The 15,343-nt window shown below is 42.4% G+C and overlaps 1 protein-coding gene across 2 annotated transcripts in view; it reads right to left on the bottom strand.

Annotated features, from left to right (window-relative positions):
• Nucleotides 1–1,751: 1,751 nt before the first annotated feature.
• The window catches only part of gli1 (GLI family zinc finger 1), a 59,831-nt gene continuing 46,239 nt past the window's right edge, over nucleotides 1,752–15,343 (bottom strand). The window contains exons 4-13 of one of the 2 annotated variants that reach the window (XM_089010821.1): nucleotides 13,082–13,174; nucleotides 12,817–13,015; nucleotides 11,457–11,610; nucleotides 11,227–11,334; nucleotides 9,857–9,997; nucleotides 9,628–9,777; nucleotides 8,459–8,623; nucleotides 8,141–8,383; nucleotides 6,829–7,132; nucleotides 1,752–6,207 (exon numbers count right to left, since the gene is read on the bottom strand). In XM_089010821.1, the coding sequence (XP_088866947.1) occupies nucleotides 3,677–6,207; nucleotides 6,829–7,132; nucleotides 8,141–8,383; nucleotides 8,459–8,623; nucleotides 9,628–9,777; nucleotides 9,857–9,997; nucleotides 11,227–11,334; nucleotides 11,457–11,610; nucleotides 12,817–13,015; nucleotides 13,082–13,174 (4,088 nt within the window). In that variant the 3' untranslated portion in view covers nucleotides 1,752–3,676. The remainder of the gene's footprint in view (nucleotides 6,208–6,828; nucleotides 7,133–8,140; nucleotides 8,384–8,458; nucleotides 8,624–9,627; nucleotides 9,778–9,856; nucleotides 9,998–11,226; nucleotides 11,335–11,456; nucleotides 11,611–12,816; nucleotides 13,016–13,081; nucleotides 13,175–15,343) is intronic. The other variant, XM_089010822.1, reaches the window with a different exon arrangement.

The following is a 15,343-nucleotide window of genomic DNA, read 5'->3' as shown; positions in this document are numbered from 1 at the left end:
AGTCACAATTATAACTTGAAGTTCCAATTTATTGGTTGTAAAGATCCGAGAATGTACAGTACATAGGTGGCACAAATGCATACTGTTACACTGATTTATTGGATAGTATTGATAACTCTACAATTCTGGCGTGAGAGAGGTGTAATAAGTCGGGAAAGTCTCCGCTAACGACCCACACACAGCCTGCCATTGCATTTTACAAATGAGTTTACCTGTAGAAAATTGGTGCACTGTTCATCCTCAGCGTGCAATATTAAACCTTTTCAAGGTTATGACAGGGTTGTTGTTTTGGTTAAAACCTGTGTGTAATTTGTCATCACGTCAAAGTAAAGTGAAAACATTGAGTGCTCAAATAGCTCTCGCCGTAATCATAGGATACGATGATGTGGTCTCAAATACTGAAAACATGACTTCACTTGGAACGGGCCTTGCGAGGCCCTGGGCGTCTATGCGAACATTACTCCCGTTTCCACTCTTGACTGCCCAGTCGTGCTTTTTATAGCAGATATGTCAATATAATATTGTCCAATCTGGATTTGTAAAAACATTGTTGTTCCTTCGCTCTTTTCTTTAAGGACTCAGCCAGTTGTGACCGCATAAAAATCTGCCTTGGCCCTGACGTCATTTGCCATATTTAGTTGTTTCAGTCATGTGACTTCCGGTTTAATTTTGAGCCAACTCCGAGAACAACTGCATAGGATGTAAATAATAATTTGACAGCGAGTGTGCAGAATTGGCTTTGAAATACAGAAATTGAGGAAACTCGTGTTATACCTCCCTCTAGTGGAGTGTAAAGGCCATTCGCTTTGTTTTCAATGACGAGGTTGAACCCACGTCTCTTGTCATTGAAAGCAGTTCCCAGGTTTTAATAACGTTTTATAACTGACATGATTTCATCGAATTCTCAAAGAATCAATATTCAAGCAAATGGAAATCATCTATCCCTAAATTAACGCGTTTCGACTCTGATGATCTCTGGATAGTGCTCTAAGGTGTCACGTGGTGCCAAAACTTTATTTTGGAAATCATAAATGGTGTTAACCATTCCCTTTGAAACACGCTGAAGAAGGCGGAAGTACACGCCGAAACACGTCAGGTATTTAAACAACACTGTCTGTAATAAAAGAATCTGTTACAATTTAGATAACAAGGAGACAGTATGAACTTAACACAACTATTCCCTCTGAAAGCTAAGAAATTAGCAAGTTGTATCGCTTCTCAGACTCCAATACTCCTCAATGCCTTATCTGTGGAGATTACAGCCGTGACCAATGTACAAACACTGAAATAGCAATTTAAAACAAATTTCTACACTTGTACATTTGGTTAAACCACACCTCGCCACAAAAAGGTGTCTGTATTTTGGCCTATTTTACACCGCTTCATTTCTCTCCGACCCCACATCTGTCCGGTTCACTTGCTATTTTCGTTGTCTTCTTTAAATGAGTTTTCTCTGAGTTTTTACTTGCACCAGACCAGTGAATGTCACTGATTTTTGTGTGGGCCAGTGAAGCCCTTTGAGACTTATTGTGGGCAAAGTGGATCTTTCTGTATATTTTATAAAGTGACCTTTTATAAAGTGAAGTGAGTTATTGGGAAGAAACCCAATGCGAGGGTGGTTGTGTATTTTAATCTCCCACTTGATAGTGGACGGGTCCCCCTTATTTGTATACGAGACTGTAAAAGGTCAAACGGTCCTTTATAAAATAATAAATAAATAAATAAATAAACATTACCCACACATGGTGCCCTCCTTGCAAACTGAACATTTTTATTCATACCGGTAAAATATAGTACATTTGTATCAAAAAAGTAGAAAATTGTACAGAAAATATAGCACTTGGCTTTTCAATCTATCGTAGTTATTGCTACAAAATTTCATAGCCTTTATTTTTGCTTAAGGCAATTCTTTTGCCATCAAAAACATCCCAAAGGAGGGATGAAAACCAAACACATATGCACATGTCAGAGGCATCAAGCATGAAGTTCATTCATAAAAAAAAAACGTTTACATTCTAATGAACTGCACTATGGTTCAATGCTTAATTATTGTTAGTGTTTTCTGTCAGACTTTCAAGGTATCTTTGGTCGCTCGCTCATATTCTACAATCCATTCATATGTGGCCTTCAAAGTCCAGCTGTTATGTTGCATGACTTAAAAAGTGATAGCATGTTATGTTATTGCAGTTAAACTAATGCTAACAGCCTGTAGTCATTGCAAAGCCACAGTGTGAGTAATGTGTATCCCGATTGGCAAAGGCGTACCTGATTACACTGTGTTGTTATTGCCCTGTAGTATTCGTTCAGCCACTGTTTTTTTATATAATGGGTGAATTGGAGCCTATCCCAAATGACTTTTGGCAGGAGAAGCTTGGTTCACCCTGGGAAGGTCACCGGCCAATTGCAAGGCACCAAAAGAAAAGAAACCATTGACATTTGCATACATATCAACAGACAATTTAGAGTTCCAAATGAATGTGCAAAGTTGGAAAAAGCTGGAGTAACTGGAGAAAACCCACAAAAACACATGTATACTGATTCAAACATCATCCTGCAGAAGTGTGTAGCAGACATGCTAGTTAGTCCACCCTGCCTTGACCATATACCGTTTTTGTTTTCTTGGTAAACGGTAGGCATGTACCAACTGATTTGTTTAATTGAAAATAGCCTTCATTCTTCAAATCCTTGGGTGGTTGAGATATGAACTAGTGGAAAGTTCATTGATAGTTCAATAATTAAAGCCATACAGATAAGAATGTAGTGCGCAACTCTCCTGCAACCACCTATCAAATGCTGTTTTGAAGTAAAATACAGCTACTCTCAAAACGCCTCAGAGTTAATATCTGGAGTGCAAAGTCTTTTACAAAAGGCAATTCAATGACATTTTCAAACAGCAACCTGAGTGTCTGCGTGATCGGCTACACATCTACCGTTCAATACACTGTGTGGAAATACATGTACTGCTGGGCTACTGATACCTACTACTTCGATTCATTGTTAGTAGGACGAAGTACAGTATATGTTTGTTATTTACCCCAACCACGAAAACAACTTAATTATACTGTATGAACACCTTTGTGAACATTGACAAACAAAAAGCATCATCACGAGACAAAATGTTTGCCCGCCGTCTTATTGCCACATACACAACATATTACATAAATGTATAAGTTATATACATTGTATCCTTCTCGTCACCATTGTTGCGACTGAAATGCCCCGTTTATTTGGGAAATAATGCAACCAACTGTTTCCAACACTGCAAAGGACAAAATAATGCAAGAATATATATGACATCTGAGTCTGAGTCACTTTGCAACTCAAGAGAAATTCAAATTCTAACTCACATGGCACAGATACACTTGCATAGAAAGGCAGCGATGGGATAAGGAGGCACCTTTGGTTTTAACGTCCTGACAGAGTCACTCGAGTCCATATTATTTTCCATGAAGCAAAAATATCTAGTTGGTAAACAATCTTTGTCAGTCCCATGTCCTTACATTGAGAAACACACATTCAAATGATTTCTAAGGCCTTGTTCCTGACACCTAATCCATGAAACAAAATGGGTGAAGTATATTTCCTCAAACAGGACAAATATGTGCTGGTGAGCTGTGGCTATTAAGACAAAATAAAAACAAAGTTCTGATTGTGATTGTTGGTCTGGTGTCATCTTTTACGATAAAGTGTTAAGGTACTTATTCTCCCCTGCTAGTGAGGTGAGCATGGATGTCATGTCACCCACCGCCATGTTGGACAGAGTGACAGAGGTCTGTGGAGTGGTGAGACGTGACGATGTCTGCGAGGAACACCCCAACTGACCCTGAATGGGATTGTGGATCGGACTAAAGGACGAGGGTTCTGCGTCGTCAATAATGGAGGTAAAGTCTATACGTGCGTTGTCCAGGTCCAGGTTTTCTAGGGCGTTAGGGATGGGGCCGACCTCGGAATAGGGAGCCATGGGGGTGGATTTTGTACCGGCTGTCGGGTCAACGTTGGCTCCCATGCTGTGCTGCGGGGGTAGACAATGCCCATTCTGGGTATCCATGTGTTTCTCCATGTCCATATGGATATGGCCCGAATAATAAACATTATTATTTGACTGAGTGAACATTTCATGCTGTGGTTGCTGTGTGTGCTGGACTGGAGGCAGCCGGATGGCTCTACTTGGACTGGAAGTGGGGTGTGCTGGACTGTGCTGTTGAGGACTCCCCATGTAGCCTCCTCCAACTTGTGACAAACTGTTCTGGCGACTCAAAGGTTTCCGCCCTTGAGGAGGTGGTCTTGGGACCACCATCTCCTGATTGTAGCAAGAGCCTAGGCGCGCTATCATCTGTTGGTTATTAGTTGCGCCTGATGCGGTACCACGACTGTGCGTCGGAGGGCTTATGACAAGGTTCTGATTGGGGTAGGGGGCGTATGACTGGTTTGAGTACATGTTCTGATTCGGGTGCTGAGGACTGTGTTGGATCATTGATGCCTCGCCGGCCAGATCCACGTTATCAGAGAGTGGTGGGGGCTTTATCGGACTCAGCTGCTGTTGTTGCTGCTCCCACATGAGCGCTTGCTGGGACTGTACATAGTTTCTCACCATCATCTCCTTTACTTGCATCATGGGGGTTTCGGGCCTCTGTCCATCAGAAAGGCCGTTTCCAGCGCATCCCAAATTCAAGCCCCCACCACTGGAGGAGGTTTGGGTCTGTCCTGGAAAGTCACAACACATGCCGTTTGAGTTCCTTATCATAGCTCGGCCGCCAGTGTGCGAGGCGTAACCCTGCGCGTGCTGGAGGAGTAGCCGCTGCTGCTGAAGCTTTGCGCTTTGACAGGCATCAGCACTTCCCATGCCAGGGTGAAACTGTTGCTCAGGCTTAATGTTGAGTTTATGTTCCCCCTCTGAATTTTTGTAAAGGGCTGTCTGATCGTTGAAGGGGATTTGGGTCTGTTGAGGCTGCATGGTTGCATCTGAATATGACAAACTACGCTGGTCTTGAAGAGAGTTTTGAATTGCGGTGTGACCATCGCGCCATTGACCATTTCCAGCATTGCCCCCCTGACCCAAGATTGGGTAGTGGTGTCCTGACGGGCTGAGCTGACAGTTGCTCATACTGTACTCGGCCTGTTGAAGAAGTGTATTAGACATTCCCTCTGGGTGAATGGGCCTTGCTTGACCCAAAGTATTCACCCTTGGAGTGACTTCCCCTTGGTTCTGGTAATGCCCCTTTAAGTAACTTTGATCCGGGCAGCTCAGGGGGGCATGGTTTGGAGATAATTGATTTGAAAGGGGTCCTCCACCTCCTCCGAGTGTCTGCTGCTGTTGGTATCCCACAAAACCCCTTTCACTAGGTGGATCCATGATGGAACGGTCTCTGACATCTAAAGGGGGTAACTGGGGTTCCATACTCATGGACTCCATCATGACATTCTCTGTAATGCTTGGGGGTAAAGGGGAATACATATGGCGAGCGATGCTTGGACAGCGGTGGTCCTGGTGTTGCAAGGCATTTTTTCGAGCCATCATGGATACATTGTTAAGGCTATTGAACCGTTTCGGGAGGGCGAGCTGATCTGCTGCTGCTGATCTTACTGGATCACTAGCCCTTCTATTAGTGTTGTTTGGAGCCAGTTGAGGGTAGATCACCCCCGTACCGTACTCTGTGTTGCCACTGTTTCGGCGTTGGCCACATTGTTGAAGGAAAGGTGGCAGACGTTGTCCTTGGAAGTTTCCCAAAACTCCTCCTCTTCTCCCGGGAGTGGCTGGCTGATCCATTCCAGGTAAAGGAGTTGGTGGTGGGCCACCAGTGGCTGCAGCGTACTTGGCCTTCAGGCTGTACTGCTGGGCTGGTGTCAGATTAGAAAGACCCGGCAGCGCGCCACCGCCTGGACACGTAGCTCCTCTACGATTAGTCTCAGGGGAGAGCGGAACCCCGATAGACTGATCTTGACCAAGGATGTGGCATGCACCTCCAGCCGCTGCGCCCATCTGAGAGACATCGCTGGAGCGGCGGCTGGACAAGTAAGGCGATACCATGGAGGAGCGGCGGCTCACGGTGTAGGCGGAGCTGAGGCTGCTTGTCCCGCTACCTCTGCGATCGTTCGCATTGGAACCCAGCAAGGCCCCGCCTCCGAGCTCATGATTGGATAGCTCCATGACACGCCGATTTGAAAGGAGGGCAGATGGGACACACATTCCCATAGAATCGCCCGAACCTGAAAATGCAGAAAAAATAGCTCAGAAATAGTTGCATGGTGTATGTGTGTGTATGTAGATATAAAGACATATCAAAAGATGACCTTGAGAGTTTTGAAAGGCGCTTAGAAATGGAATGTATTATTATTATTATTATTATTATTATTATTATTATTATTATTATTATTATTATATTGAGCCACAACAGGTCTAGAAACTACTGTCAATAGCCATTTCCCCCTGTAGAAGAAGTAGAGCGTAACCCCAGGCTTTACTGTAGTGCCTTATAATGTGGTGTGTCTTATATTTGGAAAACTTTAATCTATTTTATATATATATATATATATATATATATATATATATATATATATATATATATATATATATATATATATATAGTTATTATATAATATATTTACATATTTGGAAACGTTTTTTCATTCATTGAAGATGCGCCATATATATATATATATATATAGAGAGAGAGAGAGAGAGAGAGAGAGAGAGAGAGAGAGAGAGAGAGAGAGAGAGAGAGAGAGAGAGAGAGAGAGAGAGAGAGAGAGAGAGAGAGAGAGAGAGGGGGGGGGGGGGGGGGGATGATTGGATAGATAGATAGTATATTAAGGTTACAAAGCACATACATGGAAGTGCAGGTAACTTGTTGGGGAGACAACGGCTTGGAGGTGTCGGTCGGCGGATTTGCTTCAGTTTATCGATTTTGAGGTTCTCCAGCCTTTTGAGAGCCTGCGCCGACATTCCCATCGTCGCCGAGCCACTTCCCGGCTCTCCTCCGGCTGTTCCGCCATCTTCCAAGGCTGTGAGGTCTTCCAGGCTGCCTGCTGCGTTCAGGTTCATTTCCACACCGCTGTCGTTGTTGTTGGTGCTCCCGAGCGGGGAACGTTCGCTGCTGCAGGATGATTGGCCACCAGGGCTTGGCTGGGATTTCTGAAACAGATTTGCAAAAACAGGTCAACCCTTTGCTGTCATAATTGTGACTTTTGCCTGGAAAATGTAATCCTAAAGAAATATTGTAATTTTGAATGTACAATGTAATGCTGCTTTTTAATGGACATTGTGATTATTTTTTTGTGTGTATTTAAAATTCCAGGACCCACACAATATTGAGTTTTAGTACTACATAAACATTCAATCGAGCGTAAGAAACCTTGGACTCTCTTCCGTCATCAGAAAAAAATGAGTTAATTCCTAAATTATATGGGTCTGGAGTGATATGAGCTTGAAATGAGAGTGGCTGTCCAAAATACAATACATACATACATAGCGCTTGAACAACAGCTGAAGCTGGAACAAAGCGCTAAGATGGGGAAAAAGAGATATGCTGCCCCCTTGTGGAAAGAAAAAAAAACAATGCCAGAGGCCATGGCCAGCACTTTATCGGCACCCAAACAAGGAAAACCAAAACCAGAACAAATTCAGGAATGGCGCTCTACGTCGTTTTTAATTCCAGAATACATTTCTGAATGGCAGTGAATGAGTTAACTTCCATTTACAACCCAGGCTAAATTTAGCTCCTCCCCAACAAACTCAGATTTCAGTATCCCAGTTGATTTTGGTCACGATAGGGGGGAAAAACAGCAATGGAATGGAATTATTCATGAAGAGCAAACCGCAAATAAACTGTACTTTGCCATATCGTGATTAATATTTCCCTGTCTGGATTATGGAATTTTACATCATATAGATATAACTTGATATTGCAGCTATTTGGCTATCCTGATACATTTTCCATCCATACATTCATTTTTGTTTTGATCGCCTTAATCCTGACAAGGATCACGGTGGGCGTTGGAGCCTATCCCAGCCAAATTCAGGCAGTAGGCGGGGGCCACCCTGAACTGGTTGCCAGACAATCGCAGATGATAGATTTTGTACTGATCATTTTTCCAGACGGACTAATGATAAATGCGAGCCAAGAGCCAAAAAAACCCTCACCAGAGCGCTATCTGGTGCCATCAGTTTGCAGTCCTCCCGGCGTTTCTCTTCCTTCTCCAGTAGCAATTCGGTGCCTGGAGCTCCGGCGGTCATGGCTGAGCCAGGCGGCCGAAGGCCCGTATCACCTCGGTGCTTCTTGGTGATGTGGGCCTCGGGCCCGTGCACCGTCTTCACGTGTTTACGTAACGAGCTCGGATCTGTGTAGCGTTTGGTGCAGCCGGGAATCTTGCATACGTAGGGTTTCTAGACCATGGCGTAATCCGAGTCAGAACAGAAATGCTTTACAATCTTTTTGGAGAACTTTTTGTGATACACTACCTCGTTAGAGTGGGTTCGGTTCTGGTGCTTAGCCCTGTCGGAGGCATTGGAGAAGGCCTTGTTGCAACCCTCGTGTTCACAAACGTAGGGTTTCTCCCCAGTGTGAGAGCGCAGGTGCGTCTTCAGGTTCTCCAGACGGGAGTACGCCTTGTTGCAACCTTCGAACTGAAACAAAATTGCTCATGTAATAATATAAGCATCAAAGCAGCCAATGTTTCAAGCTCACTTAACCCATTCACTGCCTGACGATGTGCAAAAATGTGTCCAATCCAGTGCCAGGGTTTTTGGCATTTTCACTCAAGTTGCACGACTCACAGAATATTGAATTTTAGGACTACATAAACATTCAATACAGCGTTAGAAACCTCAGACTTTCTTTTTTCATCAGAAAAAAAAGACTTAATTCATTTAAGACTTTAATTCTTAAGTTATACGAGTCTCCGGTTATCTGAGCTTGAAATAGGGACGGCTGTTCAAAAGGCAAGTGATGCTATCTTGTGGGAGGGAAAAACATTGCCAGAGGTCTGACCAGCGCTTCATCAACAACCCTGCACGAAAAAACAACTGCCATTCACAAATTTATTGGGGAAGTGCCATTAACAAATTTATTGGGGAAGTGAACATTTATTGAGAAGTGCCATTCCTGAATTTGTTTGGGTTTTGTTTTTTCATGCTTGGGTGCCGATAAAGTGCTGGTCATGGCCTCTGGCAATGTTTTTTTTTCTTTTCCACATGGGGCCAGCATTTCTCTTTTTACCATGTTCGCGCTTTGTTCCAGCTTCATCAAACCAATATGTATGTATCGCATTGTATTTTGGACACATGTCCTCATTTCAAGCTCATATAACTCCAGACCCATATAATTTAGGAATTAACTCTTTTTTTCTAATGCTAGAAGTGAGTCAAAGGTTTCTAAGTCTGTATTGAATGTTTATGTAGTCCTAAAACTTAATATTCCGTGGGTCCTAGAATTCAAGTGTCAATGACAAAAACCCTGGCACTGCATGGAGTCGACACATTTTTGCACATGTAAATGAGTTAAGATAATTGAGAAGTGATTATTATTGTGAAAGAAGCATCATGTGTCACCTCAAAGTTATATTTCAGCATATACCTACCTAATGATTTTCTTATTTTATTTTATTTTTGTCAGATTTTCATTTACTCACAGTGCATTTGTGTGGCTTTTCCCCCGTGTGCCTGCGCATATGGACGACCAGCATGTACTGGGCCTTGAAGGGCCGTTGCTCGCGTGAACACTCCTGCCAGTGGCACACAAACTCTTTCTTCTCGCCATGGATGTGCTCGTTGTTGATGTGCTGTGCGGAAGGAAGGGGGACATTTAAAAAAAAAAAAATGGACGCATTTAATTTTGCGTTCATTTGAATGAGTTCTTACATGAACGAGTTGGTCCTGCGTGTCAAACTCCTTGTTGCAGCTCTCCCAGCGGCAGTTGGTTTCGTAGACAGCTTCCGGTTCGGGTTTGCCATCTTCTTTGTCTAAGTCATCTCGGCCATCCAGGAGACCCAGGAGTGGGTCCTGATGAAACACATCATTTTGTGACATTTCAAGCAAGAAAAATGTGATAACCTCTTCCCCTTGAAGGAAATTTAATTTATGGACCTGGATATACGACTTCCAGTAGACATGCAAGCTACACTTTACAATACGGTGTATTATGGCTATTTTAACCCTTTAAGGAAGCAAATTGATATTAATTTGATATGGATGACACATGCCTCACCATCATTAGCAAATAGTGACACTACAATTAACACATTTGCTGCCAAAACACAAAAAAAAAAAGACTTTGGAAAACCCTATCATGTAGTGCCAAAACATATTGATACATTCACTGTTATTTAAAAATAACTCATTCACTGCCATTCCCAAATTTATTTTGTAATTGAAAATATGATGTAGAACACCATTCCCGAATTTGTTCGGGTTTTGTTTTTTCATGCTTGGGTGCTGATAAAGCGCTGGCCATGGCCTCTGGCAATGTTTTTTCTTTTCCACATGGGGGCAGCATTTCCCCTTTTTACCATGTTAGCGCTTTGTTCCAACTTCAGCTGTTATAAACCAATATATAAACCAATATTATTGTTGTTTTAGTTTGTACAGCCGCCCCCATTTCAAGCTCGGATAACTCCAGACCCATATAATTTCCAAATTAACTATTTATTTTCTGAAGAACGAAGGTCTCTAACGCTGAATTGAATGTTTATGTAGTCCTAAAACTCCATATTATGTGGGTCCTGGAATTTGAGTAACAATGACAAAAACCCTGGCACTGGAGTGGACACATTTTTCGCACATCGTCTGGCAGTGAATGAGTTAATAAATGGGCTTCTCATACTTCTTCAGTCAGTATTGAGTCTGTGGGAGTAATTTCAGTATGATCAACCAGGCAGGAGTGGCTTTGATACACACGCGGACACACACACACACACACACACACACGCACGCACGCACGCACGCACGCACACACACACACACACACACACACACACACACACACACACACACACACACACACACACACACACACACACACACACACAATCATACTTATTTTGAATACTGTAGTATATATTTAACTGGTTTCTAAAATGTTAAATTCATTCTGTCGGCCACAGTCAACAATTATTTTGGAATTGCAGTACAACTGCACTTGATCATACAGAGTGCTTGTTTGGACCCCATGTTGTGACCTGCGACTGTATTTTACAATCAACCGTTGCAAGCATGTCAGCATGTTCTCCTACCTGAGTACTGGTGGAAGAAGGGCTCGCCACATCTCCCTCAGACCTCTCCTCCAAGCTCTTCACATTCATGCCATCCATCACCACTCCTAACCCAGGTTCTGTCTTGAGCTACAACATACAGCGTATAACACTTTTTCCATACTCTTGTCATTTTTGTGGTGTCAAGTTTGACCTTAGCTGTCAGAAGCAGGTGATAAATAGACAATAAACTGAGTTAAGCCAGGTCTTACTTGTCCGTGTTTGGGTAGACGAGGATTGTGAGCGGGCAGTCGGGAAGCCGAGCAGGGGCCAGATGTGTGAGATGTACCCCCGCCTACTCCCCCATAAATGGAGCCCTGAGGCCTGGATTGGCAGTTCATGTTGCTGGAATATCCCGGAGATGGACTGTGCGGGAACACATTAAAAAAAAAAAAAAAAAGTTTTGATTTTGTGTTAAAAAAATTTTAAAAAATCACAATTTGTTTTGCCTAAGGGCGGTCCATTGGTCCAGTTGTGAGTGTATTGACCTCACAGAAAAAGATCAAAAACATTCTTCGCCTAATTAAACTGTTAAATATTATATTTTCATAAAATCACAATGCTTACACACCATTAAATAAATCAAAATACAAAACTGAGATGTGCTGTATAGTGTGCAACTCCAAAAGGTGTAAAGGGGGGGTTTCAATGTGATTAACAAGAAAAAAATCAAGTTTGAATTGTTAACAATGTCATTAAAATGGCCGACGAGTTAACAGGTCTATATCGGAGTGCAAAGATTCATAGTTCAATTCTGGTTCCGGTCTTGCTTTGCAAAGATTGTCTGGGTTTTTACCGGGTTCACGTTCCAAAAATATTTATTGCAGTTTGATGGAAGAAAAATGACTGTAAAGTGTCCTTGAGAGTTTTGAAAGGCACTTATAAATGAAATGTATTGTTATTTATTATAAACAAAAAAGCATTGAGAGGCAAAACCGCAGTATTGTAGCGCCGCAGAGTGGATACATTGGTGAATTACAATGTTCTCTCCACCTGTGGAAAAAAAAAATAATAATAATAATAATAATACATTTCGTTTATAAGCGCCTTTCAAAACTCTCAAGGTCACTTTACAGTCACAGGATCAGTTTTTCTGTGGGTGAGCAGCGGCAGCCACACGCCTCAGCATTCACTCAACCCGGAAGTAACTCAAATACGTAGACAGAAAGCTAGCTAGCTAGCGAATAGCTACCTAGCTAGAGCTTGAGCTAATAGATAGCTATCTAGAGCTAGAGGTGATTGATAGCTAGAGATAATAGATAGATAGCTAGAGCTAATAGATAGCTAGAGCTAATAGATAGCTAATAGCTAGCTAGCTACAGCTAGTAGTGATTATGCTATATTGTGGTCAAAATCGGGAGTCTCCCAACCAAATCGTGAGACTTAACATGAATGACGATGGAAGGCAGGATGTTAACTTTAAGCAAGTGAAGTGTGAAGAACAATGAAAGCAGATTGGAAGGAAGAAAGGTCAAGAAGTAAACAATGCCATGTTTTTTTTCCCTGAAAATGGGCCATGTATATTTCCAAGTTATTTAAGATATTAGTAACATATATTGAATGACATCTGACCTCATTGCGCTGACAGACAAATGCCCGTACGAGCTGGCACCGTTGGGTGTGCAACGAGCATTGACAAAGGCAACCAGGGAATTGGGTGAAGTACGGATGACCGTCTGTAGATCCACGCTGGGGTCAGACAGCGGCGAGATGGACAATGCTCGTTTCTTACTCAGCTTCAGCATAGAACGCGGGGTGGAGAACCTGGAGCCTGTTTCAGGGTGGTGTTGTTTAAAATAAATTGATTGTCACTTTTGGTATTTTTCGGGAGTCTTACCGTCACCTGAGCCGATCTGATCCGAGGCTGACTGGCAGAAGTTGTGTTGGGAGGACATCATATTGTTCTGGGTACAGTAGGGAGCGCTGTTACCTGTGAAGTCAAAGTCAGCTTTATGTCAAATATGCTAATATTCATGACACAGCACAGATGAAATAACTGTCCTCTCGGACCCAGCGTGCAAGGCACTTATAATGACTTTGACAAACATAATAAACACAAAAACGGCAATTTGAACACAGTCATTAGCACTGAGACACAAGTGTTCTCAAGTAGCTTTTATACAGGAAATAACTACATTTCTAAATACTCAACGCCACAGAAGGGGGAACCTAACCGAGGACATTCTCTCACTATGGAAAAAGCTTTTGAATTCAAATGAGTTAATACAAGTAGTATTAACTCATTCACTGCCAGATATGTGCAAAAATGTGTCCACTCCAGTGCCAGGGTTTTTGTCATTGTCACTTGAATTTCAGGAACTACAGAATACAGTGAGACCTCAACTTACGAACGCCTTATAATACGAACTTTTCATCATATGAACGTCAAATTTATGAAAATTAAGCCTTATAATAAGCACTATTTTCAAAATACACACCCACCACGGCCGGTCCATCAAGCACACGACCTTTGGATCTGGCGAAAGTGATCTTCGGCTGTAGCACACGACCGAACAGCGCTCCAGCCGGCGCTACTTTCCATACCCCTTCTCATTGAATGCACACGTCGATCGCCTACTTGGAGCTTTTTGCTGATAATTTTACTATTATGGGACCGGAAAATAAACACCACAGGCTCGTGTTCAGCCTCAGTTCAAATGTGGTGCGTTACTATGAATAAATTGAAGAAACTACCAGCCATACACGTCTACTCTGCTCTGTTTGTTTGTCATCCAAGACTTGGGGTGCGTTCAGGTTCGAGAATAGCGCACGACTTCTTATGACTCTAGACTGTTTGGAAAGCATTGAATGAGCGGTGACAAACACTTGCCAAAGTTTTTGTGTTGCTACACTTGAACGCACCCCCCTGTCAAGATGCGATAGAAGTGATTGTGATTGGCGAAAGGGCAGAGTCATGTGTCATGGTAAGCCAATCAGAGCTGGTGTTTTCACACACACCGGAACAGCGTGTCAATAGTCACGCTAAATTGTCACGTGCGAGTTGACAGCTGGGGCGTGGCTGCCGCTTGCGACACTTCAAATTTCATTTCATTTCAACGAGTCCCTGTCACCTCACCAGTGACATGATTACGACGGAAGTGCATCGCTACGTCTTGTGCTCCAAATGTTTGCTTGTGCTCCTTCTTTTGTCGCGTTTTATTCCGCGTCCGTGGAATCATCGGACTCGCGCCTTTTGTTGTCATAAAATCTCTGCCAGCACCTACGGGACTCGAAGTGAATGCAGATGACATTGAGGAGCTTGTTGCTGACCATAATGAGGTCATCAACACAGAGAATTTGATTTGCCTTCAAGAGGAGAAGCAGAAGCAGGCCATTCAACAGTTGAAGTGCAGGCTTTTATTGAATAGTTCCATTCAGAAAAGGCTAGAAGAATCATCAACATGATGAATGATAATGTAATGCCTCAGTTTCGTAAGACCTTACAAGTCAGAAAGCAACAGGTGTCAATTAAGAGCCATCAATGACCATCACAAATGTAAATAAAGTGACTTTATTATATAGTGCAGTGTATTTCTTTCATTACAACACAATAGCACATTTATTATTATACATATGATAAGGTAGGTTGTGTGTAGTTTTAAGGCTTATTTAGTTGAAAAGTATATTTTATGGAAACCCGGGAACGGATTATTCCCATTTTAATGGTTTCCTATGGGATTTTTTTTTTTGAGATACACACTTTTCGCTTCACACTCTGTCTGGGAACCAATTAAGATCGTAAATTGAGGTCTCACTGTATTGAGTTTTAGGACTACATAAACATTCAATGCAGCGTCAGAAACCTTACATTTTTTTCTGTCATTAGAAAAAAGACTTAATTCCCATGTTATATGGGTCTGGAGTTATCTGAGCTTGAAATGAGGGTGGCTGTACAAAACCCAATGTAATACATACATAGAGGTTTTTATAGTGCTTTAACAACAGCTGAAGCTGGAATAAAGTGCTCACATGGAATAAATAAATAATAATAATACATTTCATTTATAAGTGCCTCTTGAAGGGAAAAACCGAAAGGAAAAGAAGATTTATAAGCGCCTTTCAAAACTCTCAAGGACACTTTAAAAAGGGAATTGCTGCC

This window comes from Hippocampus bargibanti, linkage group LG12 (genome assembly GCF_051943395.1).
Source record: "Hippocampus bargibanti isolate YZ-2025 linkage group LG12, ASM5194339v1, whole genome shotgun sequence".
Classification (NCBI taxonomy): Eukaryota; Metazoa; Chordata; class Actinopteri; order Syngnathiformes; family Syngnathidae; genus Hippocampus; species Hippocampus bargibanti.
The sequence above is the reverse complement of the archived record's forward strand: the minus strand, read 5'-3'. Positions and strand labels throughout refer to the sequence as shown.